At 37.0% G+C, this 22492-nt stretch overlaps 1 protein-coding gene across 1 annotated transcript in view; it reads right to left on the bottom strand.

The window, feature by feature from the left end:
* The window catches only part of SYNRG (synergin gamma), a gene marked incomplete at both ends in the record, with an annotated part of 71014 nt that overhangs the window by 25419 nt on the left and 23103 nt on the right, over positions 1–22492 (bottom strand). Inside the window, 10 exon segments of the mRNA XM_084239086.1 lie at positions 2954–3901; positions 8993–9055; positions 9225–9343; positions 14477–14610; positions 15738–15986; positions 17409–17605; positions 19331–19408; positions 20314–20547; positions 21372–21390; positions 21393–21673. Of these exon segments, the coding sequence (XP_084095212.1) occupies positions 2954–3901; positions 8993–9055; positions 9225–9343; positions 14477–14610; positions 15738–15986; positions 17409–17605; positions 19331–19408; positions 20314–20547; positions 21372–21390; positions 21393–21673 (2322 nt within the window).

The raw sequence follows: 22492 nt of genomic DNA, 5'->3' as shown, positions 1-22492 counted from the left end.
ATTTGATGATTTATTTTAAAGCCAGTTATTAACAGATGTGTGCCTCTCTTTCTCCGACGCTCAACTTAGGTCATCTTCCTTACCTTATCCCTCTCTTTACAAAATGCAGACAGGTTCTACTAGAAGGAACAGGGGAAAATGTTCTCATGTATACTATGCTTTAAGTAGCATAAGATTTACACTTTTTTAAAAGTTATGTATAATTCAACGACAAATTATGAATTCATATCAATGGAATTATGAGAGGAAAAAGTTAAAATGTACCAATACTGTCTTAGTAGAAAGCTGTTTGAGGAAACAAAATGGGAAAAAACCCTCTTCTTTCAGGAAATGCTACTGCTTTAAACTTGACGTGGAATAGGTATAACCTGAAAAAGTACAAATTACACACATCCCCACACTTTCAAAATAGGCCAAAGAATTATTTATTAACATAGGACTTACAGATCACAAAAGAGAGTGGTACAGAAGAGCTGAAAAAGAAGTAATCAGAATAAGCATGCAGATCAGTATTTGCAGAGGAATATACCAAAGCAAGATCAAAAAGGCACATTCACACAGAAAATGTCTAAATTGGAAAAAAAAAAGACATCAGAAAAGCAGCCCCCCAAAAAAGGCATTGATAAAATACAAAGATTTTTCAATGTCTTAGAAGAGCTACTTTACAGGTCAGTAGGTAGCTGGCTAGAGAAGTCTCGCTGACTCTTTGAGAGTGTCCCAAATGAGGGTAAGCACTTGCTGCCAACAAAACCAATGATCTTAACGACTGCACATCATGATGATTCAGTGCAGAGATAAATTTAGAGGGGGGACAAAAGCAGCCTAGTTGAAATTAATGCAGCAAGTGCTCAAAGGGTTAAATATAATAATGTGCAGAGGAGTTAGGCGCAATGTTATTATTATTATCTACCTTCCATACAAAGAATTATAGCAAGAGTTAAAAGAGACAGTATCCCCTTCAGAGTTAAGTTAGGGTTTCCAAATAGGGTTAAGGTCCAGAGATAGCAATCTACTAGGTTTTACTCTTTCTTCATCAGTCCACTATGTCTCCAATAAGAAGTACCTTTAACCCTCAGACTAAGAGAGCAAGAGATACTGTGTCAACACCAGGACAAATAAAACCAAATTGTGTTGAAGAAGTCCCTACCATTTACCCTTACAATATATTTGCTCAAAAGCAATGTAGCTCATTGGTCAGACATCAACCCCTTTTAACAACCGCTCTAAAGGGATACTGCTCCTTTCTGACAGAAGGTTTACAGATCAAAGGAGGAAACAATCTGCTTTTAAGAGTATCCTCACACTGAAGAGACTTGCCTTGAACATTACAGGTTCTAAGCTGGGACTGTTCCAAACATACATAAAAAGAACATGAGCACAGGAGATCATTTTAACAGGTCAGTCAGAATAAGCTGAGTCAAAAAACTAACCTCCCCTCCCCAAATAAAATAAAAAATTAAAAGACATCTCAAACCTGGATTAGACTCATAAAGACATCTAGCTTGGCACTGTGAAAGAATATAGATTCACTTTCAGAAAAATAGCTTCTAATTAATAACTTCAGAGTCCAAAAGTCTAGAACACATGTTATGAGAGTTTTAAATCAAAATCAAAATTTTGTTCAGAAAATGGAGCACTCTGCAACCAACTGCTGTGGCTCAAACAGCTCACACACAAAAAAGGACTAAAATCACTCTCACAAAAATGGCAGGAAAAAAAGGTAGAAAAACATCTGAGGAAAAGTACAAAAAAGAAAGGAAAGCATCAGGGCCCAGGCACCTGTGGATGCCCACTGTGTTAGGACAGGGCCTTCTCAAGCTACGTGTCTGCAAATGTGATCCGCCTCAGCAGCCTATTTAAGAATACCTCCAACTCTGCAACAGCCAAAGGATGGATGCAATTTTGTTTTCTGACTTATCAATCTGATATATGCAAAAGCCTTAATACGTTTTAACTTCTGCCTGATTTGTAAACTTGGAAGTGTCTTATGTGTCCCTCTCTTATTAGAAAACAACAAACACTTCGTAGGCATAATACATTTTCTAGAATACAGTAATACTGAGATATTTCTCGTTGTTAAAGGCCACAAAATAGGTTTATCTTTCTATATACATATCAAAAAAACAACAAAAAATAAAAACTAGGACACTTGGGAATCTACTTTTTATGACGGGAAGTTGGACTTGGGAAATAAACTGCTTCACATAAATCCATACATAATTTAAACAGGGCTCCTTTATGAGATATTTTCGAACATTTTATGAGAAAGTCAGTAGTTACCCTATTCTACCAACTACAGATTTGCTACAATACTTCTGGTAATAGAGTTAAGACTGAAATCTGTACCTGGAATCCACTAACAACTCACACTCTCCTCCTTGCCAGACCCTGGCTGAGAGGGCACCGATACAGAAGTCCCGTTCCCTCTTCTTCTCTTGCAAGGACATGGAAAATGGCAGACTAAGTGGCTGGACATTTTCAGTTTCTTGGCCTAACCAAAGCCAGTTTCTGTAAACTGAAGGCAATACTATATTGGCAGCAGCCAAATATACCCAAGAGGAGAAAAGGAGAGGGCAACACTTTGCTCTCACTCCCAGGAACGAAGGAACGTTATGAATACTGCAAAAGTCTATGCAATTTCTGTCAATGTGGGGTTCGTTTAGCAGTAGATTTTATGTGCCTCTAACACCAACTCAGTGTTAAGAGTTCAAAAATAAAAATACTTTAGCTACCAATTTAAGTTCCATTGTATTCACGGTAACCATATATCCAAGTCTCCACAGAATCAAATTGAACACCCAGGACGTTAAAGGGACTGGCAATGAAGAGGTTCATATGTCAGAAATTCAAAAAAGTTAAGGGCCAACGACTTACTGTGTTGTAAATCAACACCCACAGAACCAGCTTTGAAATCTACATCATCATCACCAGAGCAATCTCACCAATTCCTCACCTGCAGCAGGAGGATGCTGGCCACTAACTGTTGGTAAATCCAAAGAGCTATCAGACATGACATGCTTAAGATCTCCTCCCACATCAGCCAATTTCATGTCAAACTGAACAGAGAGTGCATCTTCAGAGTCCTCCTTGCCAACACTGCTGCCACCAATGGAAGGAAGGTCCAAGGACTTCACCGAAGCAGAGTCTTCTTTGGTGTGTCTGAAAGCCACTGCTTTCTCTCCCAAGGATTTGTCAGAGTTCATGGAAGAAAATTTATTGGAGTGGAAGTCAGCAAAATCATCATCACCTTTTCCTGAAGGGGTGCTATCTTTCAGTTCTTCAACACCTAGTCCTGATCCTTCCAGCGAAAGCTGTTTGAAGACATCATATTTGGTGGACATGGCAACTGAGTTTTGTCCACTCTTCACTGTGCTGCTCGAGCTACTGGTTAAAGGAACAGGACTTGCTTCCTCTTTAAGGGCATCATATTTGTCATCTGCCTTTTGCTCACATGAAATAGAGCTATTACTGAAAGCTATAAAATCTGCAAAGTCATCCTGTTCACTAGCAGAGGCTGGACTAGAATATTCCCCAAAAAGGTTGAATTCTCCAAAATCATCAGCCAAACTAGAAGTTTTAACTGACACTGATGCTGTCATAGTTGTTGCAGGTCCTGCTGGTTGTGGTCGTGTGGAAACAGGTTTTGATGTACTAAATGTGGTCGAAACAGATAATGGTTTCTCACTGCTGCAATTAACTGAGGAAAACATATCTAGATCTGCTAAGTTCAGAGGATTTTTCACTTGTGCTTGTTGTTTCTGCTGTACAGTTCCTGAGGGGAAGGCTGCTGGGAACGTTTTGTCTCTTGTTGGTGGCTCTACTGGTGATACACTGTCGGCGGTTTTAAAATCAGTGAAACCATCATCTGTTCCTGCAGATCTGAATTCTGCAAAGTTTTCTCCTGAGAGAAAAATACACAAATAAATAGGAAGATTAAGCTGAAAACCACATAATACAGTTCATAATACATAAAATTACAAGGATAATCTTATGAACTTTTCCCTTAACTGGCCTGATCACTGTTTAAACCTTATCAGATACCCCTTTGGAAAATATTTGCTTTCACATTAAAAAAAGCTAGTGATATCAAGAAGTAAATAAAAATTAAACTGAGAGCACCTAACAGTACCATTTGCATTTGCTCACTTTAGTGTATGTCCTTTAGTGTGGTATGTCCCTGAAAGTGCCAGGTCCTTCAGGTGGCCAAAAGCACTGCCCTTGTGACTTTTTCTTGCTATAGCCAGCCAGCTAAGAAACAACGAATAAGGGGCCTCCCTGGTGGCACAAGTGGTTAAGGACAGCACTATGAAGCTATCCGCAGCCTCCGCAGCACAAGTTTGATGTCCAGCCAGCCAGGGAGATACCCACATGGCACAGCAGACCTCTCCTGTCTCACCCGCTGTTCCCCTCAGCAGTGTATTTCAGTCAGTCTGCCTGTTCTGTTCCCTACTCTGTCTCTGGTGAATCCTCTCACCCCACACACCTCTGGCCTGTACCCCAGTTCTTGTAGGCTTAAATAAATAAATCTTAAAAAAACAAAAACAGAAACAAATGGAATAAGAAGGTGCTGAAGGTTGCCATATTAAAATAGTAACCCTTTAACAATAAAATGTTTTACATGGTGATCAATTAGGGAAAAAAGCACAGGTACCAACAAAGTATTATGAAAGACTGCTATTTACAACATACAACACTGCATAAGGAAGCATTTTAAGCATATCGTTAGATACCAAGTGGTCTTGCTCAAGTACTATTTGCAAAGCATGTGGCTAAGGGTACACTTTGAAGCAGTTTCTCCCCAGTTGGTTTTTATTTATTAAAATTCAAATGGATTTGAATAAATAAGAACTATTATTTAAAATTTTAAAAGCTTTGATTTAGACTTTGGTTTAAATTGTGCTATCCCAAGAATGGGGTTATTGAAAGAATTCTTATAAGAAATATTTGTTATGTTTTAGAGAAAAGATACTAATGTATTTCTCATAAATAATTTAATAGACTCAGTTAAGACATTGATAAAAATCTGGACCTATGAGTCCTAACAGGGTTTTTATTCTTTATTATTATAGTAATGGTTATCATTAAGGTAGGATGCAGATGATCAGTTTTCTAATGGTGTCTGAAGGTCTTCCATAAAATACCATAAAAAAGGCCTTCCAGACCAGAAACAATTGTTGGCGAGGATATTAGAAAAAAAAGGAATCCTTGTGCACTGCTGGTGGGAAGGTAGTCTGGTCCAGCCGGTATAAAGGTTTCTCAAAATAATAAAAATAGATCTACTATACGATCCAGCAATTCTACTCCTAGAATGCTACATGAAGAAAGCAAAAACACTAATTTGAAGGGATATATGCATTCTTATTTTCACTGCTGCCTATTTACAATTGCCAAGCTATGGAAACAAGCTAAAGGACCCAAGGATAGAGGAGCCAATTAGAAAAATGTGCATATAACATATGTAGACATATACACACACACGCATGCACATACACAGAGGAATACTACTCAGCTGTAAAGAATGATGAACTCTTGACATTTGCAACAACATGGATGGAACTGGAGGGGACAATGCTAGGCAAAATAAATCAAGGAAAAAGAAAAATACTGGATGGTTTCATTTGTAGGTGGAGTGCAGAGAAACAAAACAAAGGGCCGTTAAAACAAAACCACTAACAAACTCTGGAACTCGGGAATCCAGGCTACAAGCCGGGCAGTGGGGCACAGTAGGCTATGGTGGAGGGTTATGGGTGCAATGGTGGTAAGTGTGGGGTGAGGACATGCAGCTGAGGAGGTGAGATCCTATGCCTCTAAATCATATATAATGTCATAAATCAATGCTACCTCAATGGAAAAAAAACCTTGTTTTTAATTTGTTTCAGATACTGGGATAAATGCAGAATCAGATTCTTGACTCATGATGTTGGAGACAAAAATATAGATCATGTTAATGATACAGATTCATTGTCTTTAACATAGAGAGAGCATATATGTTATACTGGCCATTAAGATCTACATGGTTATTTTCTTAGTCCTCATAGTCCCTCATTTAAATAGAAACAGAAAGGGAGTGGACACAATAAAATTTAGACTTATTGGTAGGTTTCAATTATTCATTATTTTAATTCATACTTAATAAGCATAACATAAAATTAATTTCCTTTGACTGATTATGTTCTACTATAGATTTACTAATGCATAAGGATATGACCCAAAAATGCAGGAGTTAAAGTAAAACAGTAAAATTAAAAATAAATCTTCCACAAAATCCAGGAGCCTATGCTCAATAATGAGAGAAAACAATAAACCTAACATTGTCAAAATACAAGTGCCACTGATACTCATAAAATACAAGCTTTAATTTCCCTGCCCACTTTTTAAAATTCTAATTTTCCCTAAAAATGAACCACAAATTTATACAAACTATAAAAACATGTTTAAAGCCAAAATCCAATTCTTAAAACTGACATTAAAATGTAGGCTTTAAATACATTATGCTTATATAATGATACATATTTGATCTATCAAGTGAAAAAGCACAGAAAACAACAGACATTGATTTTTCCTCCTGATCTTAGATATTTAACCAATTCACCAACATAGGAAAATCTATTAATATTAGGGAAATTTTAGAAAGAGGTCCAGCATTCAGAATCCTTGTATTTAATGTTTTTTAAAGACATGCCACCAATAAAACTAAAGTCAATTTCACAAAATGACAGGAGAAGCAGATGTAAAACTCTTAAAAATCACCCTAGAATTTAAAGCAAGTGTATCAATGACTATATTTCCACTATTTCTGTAAGCAGAAAAGGTAATAAGCAGCCAGTTTTAGCACAAACCAAATTTTTGATGAGCTGCTTTGAATTATCTGTGAAATTGACATTTCACTTTTTATTTTTAAAAAGAAATCACATTCACCATAGCAAACTAAACTTACTGATAATTTGTAAACTTGTCCATCAGAAATGTAAGCTGGGTGAAAGGGTTAAAGAGAAATAAAAATGGGTGGGTTTTACAAGTTGAAAAGCAAAGTTTCTTGGCTAGTGGATTCATTGTAGCCCCTGAAAACCTGTCAGAAGGTATTATTTTAAGGGTATGATTTCGTGAGATTTTCAGTTCTGAATCCTCACATGATTCCCTCTCCAATCACTGCCTTTTTTTTTTTTTTTTACTACTCATATGGGTTTTATTTGAAATTGTTATGAATCCTCTTTAGTCCTTAGCTTATCATAGACATCCTGCTCCCTTCCTGTTCCATTCTCCTTACTAATTTGTATAAATATTATTATTATTTTATTTATACAAGAGCTGGGGTACAGGCCAGAAGGTTGGGAGGGTGAGAGGATTCACCAGAGACAGAGTGGGGAGCAGAACAGGCAGATGGAACAAAAGCACTGCTGAGGGGAACAGCGGACGCAACAGGAGAGGTCTGCCTCGCCATGTGGGATTGTCCCTGGCTGGCCGGGATCGAACCCGTGCTGCAGAGGCTGCGGACAGCTTCACAGTGCGGCACTCAACTGCCTACACCACCAGGGAGGCCCAGGTCTATGTTTTTTTTTTTTTTACACTGCTGAGCAGCAGGTGAGACAGGAGAGGTCTGCTTCGCCATGTGTGATTCCTGCTGGCTGGCCAGGATTGAATCCTCGCTGAAGAGGCTGCGGACAGCTCCAAAGCATGGTGCTCAACCACCTGCGGCACCAGGGAGGCCCAGGTCTATGTATTTTTAATAAGAGTAGACTATATTATCCTAAAATGAGCAAACCTTTTATTTCTATTTGGAAGGTCTTAAGAGTCAAATAAAGTTAAGATAGGAAAGAAAGCAAGCAAACAAAAATGACATCCAGTCTGGGGTTCTGTTAATAAAGTACTATAAAAGCAGGACCAAGATACTGACATTTTGGTGGCACCATTGTTTTTCCCAGGAATAACATGCATAACATATGATCACTAATACCACACTACACAAAGAACCCTGATATCAAACCATGCTCTTTACTCCACATTTGTCTCACCCCAAGTGTTGATAAGAGCATTGCCAGCAATGACAAATTTCAGAAATGACAACTTAAGCCAAAAGTTCCTCTAGGGTTTATCCTTGTACTCCTAGTGCCTAATACGAGCACTAAAGAAGAAACAATTATACTCTAAAGGCTTGAATGAAACATAAGGAAGCATTTTTAGAACCATAGAGCTGTAAGGCACAGAATAATCTTAGGAAATGTGGTTTTCCTTTTTTAGAGGTGGATAAACAGTATACTTTCTATTTTAGCTTTTCTATAACTTTCCAGCTCCTGGGGCAGAAGGGTAAGAACAAAAGACTGTTGACGATGTTCCACAGTTAAGCATTCAGTAAACAAAGGCAGAATGTAGTACTGTACCCAAAAAGAAAACCTCACTAGAGTATACAAATCTTAGAGGACACACAGCTAAACAGTGAAGGACACAATTTCACATCTGAACTCTGTATCATGTTTACAGAGGGATTTAACCACAGATGTAACTTTCAGTCTTTATATATATATTACTCTTGAATTATCATTTTAACATAAACCTCTATTATCTTATTAGATGAAAGTAAATTCTGAAATCTTGGAAAGTAAAAGACTGGTTGCTGCACTTTGCATGGTCCAGAGTACCCTGTACTGCCAGCAGTTCAAGATGGCATCTTGTGGTACATGAAAATAACAATAGTAGTCAGAGCCCATCCCTGCCACGCAGTCCCCCCACCCCACCCCCGTCCATTTGACACACAAGAATCCCATTTGATTTGAAGGCTTCCAGTGAAAGGGTATGTAACTTATTTACAGAGGAAACTGCATTGATTTGGGGTTTGCCCTAAATTTTAGAAAATAATTCCCATTAGTTGAACTGTATTTGCCTCCTTATAATTTCTAGTGCCAATAAGATAATTTTTTTAAAAAGTTGAGGTGTGTCACTGAAAGAACCATGAAAAATCTGTTTAAAAATTAAAATAGCTTATAAAAAAACTTACCTAAAGATTTACTCTCTGCTATCTGTTCAAGTTCTCTGAAAGCACTATATTTATCACCAGGCTCTATGATGAAAAGACAGATGTTTAAAGTGAGGGACCTTGAGATCACAACTCAAGGAAGATGGGTTTCACCAAACACACTTAATGGCAGTACAAGCATTTTACACATTTACCATGAATGGTCACTAATAAAAATAAAGGTTTACATTATGAATTTACAAACTGTTTTTACCTCCAACTGGAACACTGTTTTCGGAGGATTTTTCAGCTGCAATTCCTTTAAACACGGCATATTTATCCATTGAAGTTGATGCTTTAGTTCCAGGAAGTGGCATCAACAAAGAAGGGGCACTGAAAGGGGAAATGAAATATCCCTTAATGACTAGAACATCGAATCCTTCCTTTTCAGGTAGTAACTTAGAATAAAATGGCAAACAAGTACCAAGTTAAAACTCATGGCTCTCTGCTTTAAAAGCTAGAAGATATATAGAAAACACAAACACAGTCCTTTTTCTTGGAAAATAAATAAAATAACCCCCAAGCAATAATTCTTTTCTTGATTATCTGAAGAGGGGTCAGATCCATGCTGATCATCTAATCATCTCTTTAAGCCATAGTAACCACTGGAATGTCACTGGAAATAGATTATGGAATGATGACCTCCAATTTTTTTTTAAATTTATGTATTTTTATATCATTGTATGACCTGCAATTTTAACTTAAGGTCCACAAAACTGCAAAAGGGAACTGCTCCAAATATCTCTGAGTTAAATTATGTTAGCCTTACTATACATTATTCTCTAAAATGGGTTTGGAATGCTGAGGTAGAAAAGATAAGATAAAAATCTATTTATGAAATGTTCAAGTTAAAATGTAAATTATTCTTTTGATCATATTACATTGTTTACTAAGAGAAATTCCCACATCTGATAAGCAACAGTAGAGTTAATACAATTTGCATTTTTACAAGGATCACATCAGTGGCTCCAAAGCTATCTTTGTAGCAAAACAACAATCACTTCAAAATTAGATAAAGGTACTTTTGCCTGCAGACATATTTCTCACTGGATGGAAAAATAATGTAATGAGTTGTATCTATGTGGGTAATTCTTAGACAGCTTAAACACATACTATAAAAGCACTGCTTCCTATCCTACTCCCCACCGCCCCCAGCCTTATCAGACCCAGGCAGTTCCCAGGAAGAACAGCCTTTACATATGAATGACTACATTCCACTACCAGCTAGTGCCATTCAATAACACACACGCAAGATATATAAATGGATTTCTATAGAGTTCTTTGCCCTGGAGCAAAAATCTTTCCACAGTCATTTAAATCTTCTTATCAGTGGCCTACAAGCAAGGTAAAAATTCCAGCTCTTACACAGGTATGCTAATGAAGGTCCACAATGCTTTAGGACTTAGTGCTATCAAATATTATAATTTCTCCTCACTAACAAACAGCTGCTACTTATTTTCATCTTGACAAACAGGTCATGGTCCATACATTATAGGTAGATTTTTTTCAAGTTCCCTAAGTAATTAAAGTACAACTCATTTTACAAAATGTTACACTGGTACATAGTAATAAAGATAATTAATGCCCTGGGGGGAAAAACACCAAGTTGAATGATGTATTTATTTTTCACAACCCACCAATTTTATTGGCAAATCTACTAAATGTGGCACTTAATTGAATATTAATTTTACAGTTTTACAAAATTGGGGAAAATGGAGGATCTTCAGGGTAATGAAACACTGTTGACAGAAGTCAACAAAATAAAATTCTGTTCAAAGAAAGCTACGACTTAGACCACAATTTTAAACACATTACAAATGAATAATTCATTTCCGCTCTTTCTAGGCAATTATTAAAAAAGACTGTAATCACCAGAAAGGTGTCTATGCCAGTTACATACAGTAATTATTACCTGTTCCACACATGAAAAGTTAATTCTACTCTATAACATTAATGAAAGGTACACAAGGGAGAGAGGCATATTGTTTTATAACTTAAGAACTTGCATTCTATTGAAAGGTAAGACTTTAGAGAATTTGGTCACCCAAAAAAGTGTTTCTCATTTTCCCTAGTGAACCCATTTGTGTTTCACAATCATGCCACGTGGCTACGGTAGATTGTTTTTACCCTGTTAAACACAAACATTTGAAAAGCAAAATCAATTAGCCAAGCCAACTCGCTACATCCTAGCCTTTCAACCTCTGCACTATTCTCTCCTTAGTGCTCCATGTCAGCTTGGTTTGCCACTCTAGCTCCCCAGAGCCTGGCACACGGCTCTCTGAACTGGTAAGTGAATGAAAGTGTTGCTCGCCAGGCCCCTTTCATGCTGCCACAGCAGCAGCTTTATGTGCTATTTCTCCTTTGATTTTGACACCAGTTTAACACTGAGTCCAACCAATTACTCAGACATAAACTTTTTAGTGTCTATAACTCTAAACCCAGGAAACCCCTCATCTTACAAAAGGATTACCATGGCAGCTGAATTTATCCCACAAAGCAGCAAGCATCACTATTAGGTTACCTCTTATTTCTAAAATGTTTTACAGATTATGCCACAAATCCTAAGGCATCTTACCCTGAACTAAGGTCATTTTTTCACAGACTAACAATACTCCTCACCCCAGTCTATTTTTAATAACTACCTTTTCATTTTCTTTGACAATGCTTATTTTCTGCTTAAAATTTACAGCCCAAAGTGGCCTCATCTAAGCTTAGCTACTCATATCCTGATTTAACAAATATTCTTTTAAAATAAACTCACAATCTGGAATACAGCTCTCATAAACTAGGGAATTCACTGTATGCACATACACACAAATAGTTAAGGTTATCAATTAATTCTAAGAGAGTTTTATGAGAGAATATACACACCCAGAAAAACTAAGCTTCCTTAGAACAGGAACTATTTTTTGCTTCTGTATTTCTGATGCCTACTTCCAATCTAAATAATTGTTTCTGAGTGAGTCAATGAACAATGAGGATGGATTTTTAGACATGAGCAAAATGTTTTTAGGTATGGAAAACATGAAGTAGTCATGTCAGAAATGAAAAGGAAAAATCTGCAAAATATGGCTGTCCATGAAAGTAAAGTTATTATGTGGCGATAATGACACATAAAACTTAATACCCCACATATCTCACATTTGGCTACCATCTTAAAACTTCCTATGCCTAAATTATAATTTCATCTACCAAGAGAAGTTTTTTCCCTAGAGGAATGAACCACCGATTTGATAAATTTAACATTTAACTTGCACACTACAATACAAACATACCTTGTTTTATTGTGCTTTGCTTTAACCGCACTTCACAGACATTGATTTTTACAAATTGAAGTTTATGGCAATCCTGCATTGAGCAAGTCTACTAGCACTATTTTTCCAAAAGCAGGGGCTCACTTTGTCACATTTAATTAAGATATGCACATTTTTTAGACACGCTATAGCACATTTATAGACTACAGTACAGTGCAAACATAACTTTCATATGCAGCAGAAACCAAAAATTGGTATGACTAACTTTACTGAGATACTTTATTGTAGTGACCTGGAAATGAACCCATAGTTTCTCCAAGGTGTGCCTGTATTTTCTTCCAACAAACTTGTATTAATTACACCTCAAGGGCTAAGCACTACATCTATAGACATGAAAGATTGTCTTCATCAGGGAAATAGTGAGGTTAGCCAGCAATTATCAGTTAGGATACAAGTATCCATAATACTCTTATAGTTGAGAGGAGAGACCCTACACTCATCTTGGAAGTGGGAACTGGTAGTTTGAGGTTAGTAAAAACTTCCTGTATTAAAGTGATTTTTGAAATTGTACTAGAATTAACTATAGAATTTCAGATCGAAGAAAACAATGTAAAAGGCCACAAATGTGAAAGAACACAATCAGTTGTAGTATAAGCAGTGAAAAAGGAGAGAATTGAGAGAATAGGCAGGAAGGAGCAAGCAGAGATGACACAGTTGACAGTGTAAAGGAGAGAGAAGGGAGCCCAAGCCAAAAAGAAAAGCTTCTGATTTGATGACTGGATATACTGACATTCACCAAGGAAGGGAATGATTTAATCACTTTTATTTTAGCTTTACATAGAACAACAACTTAATTTCATGCAAGTATATTTGAGATGCTTTGGGTCATTCAGAGAGGGATATTTAGATAGCAGAAGAACATATAAATTTTGTTCTAGAGAAAAGATTTGAGAAAGAAATGTGTCTACCTGGTCAATAATACACATACTGGTATAGAGGGCTTAGAAATCTCAATATTTTACAGTCACTTCCATCATATCTTTCTTCTATGTGTCATTATATATCATTAAGAATACATTTACTGGGCCTCCCCAGTGGTGCAGCAGGTTGAACACAGCGCTGTGAAGCTGTTCACAGCCTCTGCAGCGCAGGTTCGATTTCCGGCTGGCTGGGGAGATTCCCACATGGCGTGGCAGATCTCTCCTGTCTCACCCACTGCTCCCCTCAGCAGTGTCTTTGGTCCATCTGCCTGTTCTGCTCTCCGCTCTGTCTCTGGTGAATCCTCTCACCCTCCCACGCCTCTGGCCTATACCCCAGTTCTTGTATAAATAAAAAAATAAATCTTTAAAAAAAAAAGAGAAAGAATACATTTACTGATGTATTCTTAAAATCAGAATAATATCTTTCCCTAACTTGTGATTTTATATAGTGTCTATCCCCTAGTTCTTGTTATAGTACCGCAGGAAGTATTAACTAAGAAACAATAAATTGGTTAACATGTAAGTGATGAATGAAACTGTACTACAGAAAACAAGAGCAATGGAATATGTATTGTCAAAAACAAGTGCCAAAAATAAAACGAAAGAAATTCTTGTTGCTTACTGAAAGTCTGGTGTGTTTCGCTCTGTGGAAAAGTATTTAAATATTTATGAAAAAAATGAGGTGAAAAGGTGTTGACAACATACCAAATCAGTTATTGTACCTAAAGTCAAGCTAGCACATAAAACACTAGAGAAGTGTTTATACATTTCAATACAAACAAATAAATCTGAAGGTCTAAAAGCTACTAATCTCAAATGAGACATGAATAATCACAGTGAGGTTTCTGAAATATGATTTCTATGGGAAGTCAATGGTGCATTACAAAAATATCAAATTACCTGCCCCTGCCAAAATGGTTTTCAACAGTGGAAGACCTGGATCTATTATAAGAACACGAAATCACTGCACAGGTTACTCAGCTAAAATAAGTCAGAATTAGGACAAAAAAAAAAAAAAAAAAAAAAAAAGGCAAGCAGGTGTGGACCAGTAAGAAATGGCAGAAGGTGGGAAAAAGGAGAGAACTTCAAAGAGGAAAAATATGAATAACGAGGGAATAATCCAAGAAAGCTTGAGAGTAAGGAGTCAATTCACTTATATACAGGCTTCTCACTGAGGACACCTCATTCTCAGTTATTAAATAGTGTGTTAATGATAATCAGCTTTTTTCTACCTGTTTCCTTGTAGGGAATTATTTGTTTTTGAAGAAGAAGGCAACTCTTGGAAATCACTGAATGAGTCATCAAGGGATCCTGATTTAGAAGCATCTTGAAAATCCTGGAAGTCATCTTCTTCTGGTTTTACAGCCTAGATTTATAGAGGACATTTAAATAGAAAGCATCAAGCTGATAAAATTATTATTTTAATAATAACAAATCTCCAACTGTCGATATTAAAAACTGCCTTTTAAATCTCCGCACTTGGGTAAAGCTAAAAAAATGTAGAATACCAGCCTTTGGATATAACCCTTAAGGCAGAATCCTGTTTTGTGTTTTCAGATACTCTCATACACGGTAAAAGACTAAAGGGATAATACATACAATTTTTAAGCAGCTGAATCATATAGATTATGAAAACCTGCCATTTTAAAAATCATTTTATACACGTTTGGAAATTACAAAATGATACCAACTTATTGGTTATACTCATTACAGACATGTATAAGCAAGCAGTGAATAATGACCCCTTAATCTCATGCTCTTCAAGTATTAACAGTTCATTTATTCATAGAAAATAGCTTCTACCACTTGTTCTACACTTAAAAAATGTAATTTTATAACATAGAACTCTTTTCCATGCATTACATGTAGAGTTATCTCATTCATTTTAATGATTAAATAGTTTATCAGTGTATAAATAATAATTTGCTTAACTTATCTGATGGACATTTATCTATATCTAATTTTTTACTCTAATAAACAAGATATCCTTTCATATCTTGACTAACGAGTTTTTATTTCTGTAGAGATCCTTAGTGGTTTACTGATCTCCATAGCTATTCCAAACCTGCCTTCCAAAAAAGTTGTACCAATAAAACTATGGCCTATTTCATTTTCATTGACAGTTAACTATTATGCCCTTAAAACTATTTCGCTAATCTGAGAAGTGAAAAATAAAAACTTAATTTTCAGATTTAGCAGTTTCCTCAAAACACACAGCCTAAGAATTTAATTAGCTTTATTAGGCTTGATGTTTAAAATGTGTATGCTATAAAGAACTGTACATTTTCACCCAAAATTCAAGTATCTTGAGGTTTAAAAAATATCTTCATGCTGAAAAATTGAATTTGTATTTCTTTAATACTGCTTAATATTCACTTTCAGTTGTCCATCATAATCCAGCAATATTCTCTATGCATCCTTGGGAAAAATGCTGCCTAGATTCACTTTCACAGATTATTTGGAATTTGGAATGTGCACGATTTTTCCATTTACCTGATTTGCAGGGTAAGTTGGCATAAAGCCACTGGAAGCCTGGGCTGCAGCTCCCCCAACTGGTCCAACATGGTTAATGCTCATAACTGACTGTCCGAGGTTGAGGGGCAAGGAACCTGCAGGGCCTTGAGGCATTCCAGTTGGCTGACTCACAGCAGAAGGCAAAGTCATAGGAAAGCCACTTAGAGTTGGAACAGGAGCTGCTGGGAACTGGTTTAAAGCATCAGGACCCAAGGCAGGAACACCCCTCTAGAAAGAACAGGAGAGTAAAGGAAATATTTTAGAGGACTGTAAAGCAAATGCAATCTAAATCTGGCAAAGAGACTTGATTGTAAAACCTGTAGCCCTGGTAACTTTTTACTTTCACTATTCTAAAACTCATGAATTTGATACAAGCAAGTACAAGGTTAACGCAAACCTAATGGCTAGCAAAGAAATGGCTAACACCTATCAGTACCACAATTTTCAGTTTTGGTTAAGTCACTAAAATCAAATCACTTATTTTTTAATATGAGGAAAAGAACTATCTGATAATACACTGTACCAAAGTAATTTTAAACAAGGACTTCAAAGGACAGAAAAATCAATTTTTCATCTATTACTACCTTTCAGGTTCAGAAAGAACCTGAATGTTAATGAATTAAAAAAAAATCTTCAGGGCCTCCCTGGTGGTGCAGCGGGTTGAGCGCAGCACTGTGAAGCTGTCCTCAGCCTCTGCAGCGTGGGTTCAATTCCTGGCAGGCCAGGGAGATACCCACATGGCGCAGCAGACCTCTCCTGTCTCGCCTGCTGCTACCCTCAGCAGTGGTTCCTCTGCCTGTTCTGCTCCTGGCTCTATGGTGAATTCACTCACCCTCCCCCGCCTCCTGCCTGTACCCCAGTTTTTGTATAAATAAATCTTTAAAAATCTTGGGCCTCCTCGGTGGCACAGCGGTTGAGCACAGGGCTGCGTAGCTGTCCACAGCCTCTGCAGTGCCAGTTCAATCCCCGGCCGGCCGGTGAGGGTCCCACATGGCGCGCAGACCTCTCTTGCCATGCTTGCTGCTCCCCTCAGCAGCGTATTTCATCAGTCTACCTGTTCTGCAATCCGCTCTGGCTCCGGTGAATTCTCTCACCCTCCAGCGCTTCTGACTGTACCCAGTGCTTGTATAAATAAATCTTAAAAAAAAAAAAAAAAAAAAAATCGTGGGCCTCCCCTGGTGGTGCAGGTGGTTGAACACCACACTGTGAAGTGGTCCACAGCCTTTGCACGTTGGTTTGGTCCCGGCTGGCAGGCGAGGGTCCCACATGGCGTGGCAGACCTCTCCTGTCATGCCTGCTGCTCCCCTCAGCAATGTATTTCATCAGTCTGCCTGTTCTATTCCCCGCTCTGTCTTTGGTGACTTCTCTCACCTTCCCACGCATCTGGCCTGTACCCCAGTTCTTGTATAATAATAATAAAAATCTTCAAATACAGGATTATTTTGCTAATATGTTTATCATATAAAGGGTATCTTTTGAAGTACTGTATCTCAATAAGAAATTAACAATTATTAATAATAAATTTAATTATTACTGAATTAAACAAATAATGAAACCTATTGCACAAGGAGTTCTAGGTTGTAAAAAAGGATTCCTACTCCTTTAACTTACATTGAAAGTTAGTAATTTAAATTAAGAAACACTGTATACCTGTGTTATTGCTATCATGGCGAGAACGGTGTAAAGTTCTTCTTTAGTAAGCTTGCCAGGTGTGGTTCGATTAGCTAAGGCCCATATTTGTCCAAGAGTTTCCCTGGGAAGTCCAGATGACATCAGAATGGGATAAAGTTTAGCAGTATCTATTCCAGTTGGAGTCATTGTGGTTTCTAAAATTTTCTTATAGGCATCTAATACAGGAAAGATCAGATGACAAAAGTTAACAAATGATAGAGCTTTTTGCTGTCATTGTTGTAAGAATAATTTAAATCAAGGTGCTTTAGTACAACTGGAACCACATCAGGGTTTGAACTGCTATAGGGATTATCAAGTGGAAACACCCAGCGAACAATTAAAAGAGAGATTGAAGCTTTGTTTTAAAGATGGATATTTGGGCTAAAGGTAAAAGAAACTCAATTCAGTAGAAGACAGTAGCAACAATTAGCATTTACATGTAGAATTTAAATATGGATTACAGCCATACAAATACACACTTAGGCTAGGAAATTGTGTGTGCACAAATGCTAGGAAGGAGGAAGAAGAAAGAAATACAAGCTGGCAGAAAACAGCTAAAACTCCAAAATATAAGATGATCTAAATTTTGCTTATTTGGCTTAAAGACAGACAGAAAGAGGAAAAGATACAAACGGTCTAATGGCAGTTGGAAGAGACCTATTATTTTCAGAATAAGTAAAGTACCATATTGGAAATTAGTTCCAACTGGAAACTGAAACCAGTAGACATTACTGGTTTCATCCAAAGAAACAGTTGAGCCACAGGAATTCTGCATAAGTTTTAATCAAGTATGCAATAATTTTAGTTTTTGATCAACCTAGAAAACTAAAGATCTGATGAAAGTTTTCAAGGGGTTGGCAAAGTACCATAAACACATTACATTTTATTAAGATTAATTAGCATATGCTATTGCAATCATGCATAAACCATGGCTCACAGATCATTTCCTCGAGTCAACTGAATACTGCTATGAATGTGCATCTTAGTAATAATGTGCATTAAAAAAAAGTAAACATCACCTTCCAATGTAAAGATGTCACTTAGACTTTTACATCATATAGTATTCATGTAACAAAGTTAGAGTATTCATAAAAATATAATTTTTAAGGCGTTCAGAAAATTATAATGAATGTATTAGTACTACTCTTGGTAAGATGGATATTTGGGCTAAAGCTATTAATAATCTATGAAATACCCACAATGTCTTTTAAAACAGGACAAATATAAGTTTTTAGAAATAAAGTACATGGGCTGGCGAGGATCCCACATGGCGTGCAGATCTCTCCTGCCGTGCCTGCTGCTCCCCTCAGCAGTGTATTTCGTCAGTCTGCTTGTTCTGTTCCCTGCTCTGGCTCTGGTGAATTCTCTCACCCTCCCTTGCTTCTGACTGTACCCAGTGCTTGTATAAATAAATAAATCTTTAAAAAAAAAAAAGTCAATAAAACATTAAAGCAAACCATTTTTCCTGGCCTCCCTAGTGACACAAGTTTGATCCCAGTCAGGGAGCTAACCCACATGGCACAGCAGACCTCTGCTGTCTCATCCGCTGCTCCCCTCAGCAGTGTATTACAGTAGATCCACCTGTTCTGCTCCCCACCCTGTCTCTGGTGAATCCTCTCATCCCCTGCACCTCTGTCCTACACTCCAGTTCTTCTACACAAAAATAAAAATCTTAAAAGAATTCTTTTTCAAAGAAAAATATTTCTCCTGCATTTAGTTATTTCATATATGAAGCAATTCTAAGAAACATGGGATATATTTAATTTTCTGTACACTTTCAGAAAAAAAAAGTCATAGTCCCCTCTACATATTTGAAACCACAAGAGTAAATATTTAGTTATATTTACAACATTTAAAGCAAAATATCCAGATAGGAATCCTGAATAAAGAAGGTTTTTTACCTGGAACCAAACTCTCATTGTAAATCCAAGGAGGCATTCTGGGTTGAACAGAATCCTGTGGGGGAAACACTCCCACACCTAGAAGACAAGGACATTACCTGATGTTCATAAGGGTCCATGCTCATAGTGAATCATTACAAAGTAAGACCATTGGCAGAAGACAAAAAAAAGTCACCAATACAACTGAGATATTTGGTTTCTAAACAACTCTTATACAATCAACTATGTACTATCAGCAGACTTAAAAAAAAAGATGTGCCAAGTCAGTATTTTGAGTTGTATGTGGCTTGCACCATTTCCCATGCATTACAAATTAAAGGAAAAAACAGGCTAGAGGCTAGATGGTGGTTTAAAAATTAGATATGTAAAAAACCTTAGTTACCCAAAATTTATTTGCAGCTTTTAATGTTTTTTTGTTACACCTGATTTTCTTTTTTTACCTCAGTATGACAGTGCTGCCTAAGACATACAGGATTCTGGCTTTTATTTTGTATAGTTAAATATCCTCCAAAAGTTTGCCTCTTTAGGTACCCACATTCTAATTCATCTCTGCAAGCTGAGTTTACAAAAATTTGGATCTTTTAGGCAGTGATGTTACAATCTTCTTCAAAGAAACAAAACTATATTCTCATTGGTGACTTTTCTGGGTAAATTTTAACTTTTCAACCTTTATAGTAGCACAGAAAGTATAAGAGGGGAAAAAAAGTTTTATAAAATATGAGGGAAAGAAATTTTAAATCAGGAATGATTCTGATTAAAAAGCTGGTTATCAAAATAATTATTTAAAAAAGGAATTAAGTGTATTGAAAGAATTCAGAGCAAAATCATCAGTTAATTGGAGAAAAGAATGTATTAAAATATTTTTAGAAAAATTTTGATTAGCAAAATCAAGCAGCATTCATTTTAAGATTAATACTTAAGGTGTTAGCAACTGAGCAACAATTGGTTAAGTGAACTTTTTGCTTAGTATTTCGTGAGCTCACCACTCTCTTCAATGGACGGGTTTTGATTTGAAGTCTTTTCTGCCTCTGCAGTAGTGGTACCACTTACACGTCCATCTACAGCACCACCGATACTGGCTGTTAAACTGGGATGGTTCTTACTGGAACCTGGGTCTAGGCCTTTATGCCCAACTTCAGAAGTATTTAATTTAATTTGTTCCTGCCCAGATGTACTTATATCACAAGATATTAGGAGTTTCTCTTCCAAGGAAGGGCCTAAACAAACAGCATGAAGGATTATTTGTATGTAACTTTGTAATCTTTTCAATCACTCATACCCACCCCGAGATTTAAAAGGGAAGACGCTACCACATGTAAATTCCGATAATTCAATCACTAAGTACTTACACAGGACTTACACATTATCTACTTTGATTCCCAAGAATTCTATGAGCCAGTAGGTAGAATGGGTAGAGAGAGAAAGTACACCTTAGAAATCTGGCCAGCTATACAAGATGGGGACACTTTTACCAACTCCTGGGGGGGGGGGGGTGAGGGCGGAGACCTCTGCCAGTAACATCATCTCTGGGTCTGTTTCTGCAGGGAAATTTCTTGAGAAAGTGTGGGCAAAGCATGTGTTAAGATTCCTCTCATCTTATTCTTCTCAAGAAGTGTATAACTGCCACCCCTCCATTATTTCACAAGTGATAAAATTGAAGAACAGAAATGTTTGAAGACTTAAGGATAAACTGATAGTTAAGTGGAGAATCTGGATTTTTAATCCCATGGCTCTCTCACTAAACCAGCTAGAGTCTAAAGCACTCTTCCCTGGTTCATTACCTTTAAAGAAATGATATCTGTGATACTCCTAAATGAGCAAAATCATTAAAAATCAGTTGTTTTTAGAGTTCCAGAGGGTTTATAGTACTCCTAATTAGGAGCAAAAAATTTAAAAATTCAGAATTACTTTGGTGAATTTCAACAGTACTCATTCACTCAGGTACATGTTTCTTTGCCAACCTAATTATTTTATTTCCATAAGAGAAATAAAATATCCAAGATTATCTTAAGAATATTTTCATTGACATTCTAGGAGTTACCTGTTTTCTGTACAAAGTGCGTGAAGCTAAAGTAGTAGAGAAATAAGGAATTTGCCCAGGGAGACCATGTAAGGTGAAAGGCACTGGAAGCTGACCTGGAGGGAGAGGCTGTGCTCCAGCCTTCTGTGTATGCAACTGGCCAAGTGGGGTGGTGGCATGGAAAGACTGAAAAGGCTGGGAAGTGGAAGGCCCACATGTGGGAACTTCAACAGGTCCCTGCATAAAGTCACTGAATTCTTCTTCACCAAGAAAGGCAGGTGATGGGGAGACAATTTTAGTAGAATGAGATGATGTGGGATAATCTGCAAAATGGAAAATGGCAATGAAACACAGAGAAATGAAAATCAACAAAGAAAAAGAAATTAAGATGTAGTACAATTCCAAAAGAACGTACTGAAACATGAGTAGTGGAGGCGAACAAGAAATAACATGTAACAACACAGTCAAGTGGAATTATACAAAGAATGCAAAACACTCTGGTGTCTACTCATAATTTTTTGTCTTAAAAAGTTTTTTTAAGGGCCTTCCCTGGTGGCACTGGCAGTTGAGCGCCGCACTGTGAAGCTGTCTGCAGCCTCTGCAGTGCGGGTTTGATCCCGGCCAGCCAGTGGGGGTCTCACATGGTTCGGCAGACCTCTCATGTTGCGCCCGCTGCTCCCCTCAGCAGTATATTTCATTGGTCTACCTGTTTTGTTCCCCGCTCTGTCTCTGGTGAATCCTCTCACCCTCCCACGCATCTGGCCTGTACCCCGGTTCTTGTATAAAATAAATTTAAAAAGTTTTTTTTAAACATTTGGTTCAAAAGCAGGAAAAATGTAAAAATTAAAATTTCTTTCCTTGTTTATTAGGCCAGTACTAATTTTTTTTGAGATTACTAATAATTCACATCAAAGTGGTGATTACTTTTGAAACCCAAATAATCCATTTTCTGGTTAATATTCTCTCAAGTCAATATATAGAAGATATAAGAAAACTCACCTATATGCTGCTGAATAAAGTTTGTACAGAGAAATGATTAAGTTTCATCATGTCAGTAAGAAAAAATACATGACACACACTTGGAATTTTTTATATATCATGCCTGATCCATACATGTTGTATTAATCATATTTCAGTAAAGT

Source organism: Talpa europaea (assembly GCF_964194135.1).
Source record: "Talpa europaea genome assembly, chromosome: 7".
Classification (NCBI taxonomy): domain Eukaryota; kingdom Metazoa; phylum Chordata; class Mammalia; order Eulipotyphla; family Talpidae; genus Talpa; species Talpa europaea.
This window is presented reverse-complemented; position numbering and strand designations above follow the sequence as displayed.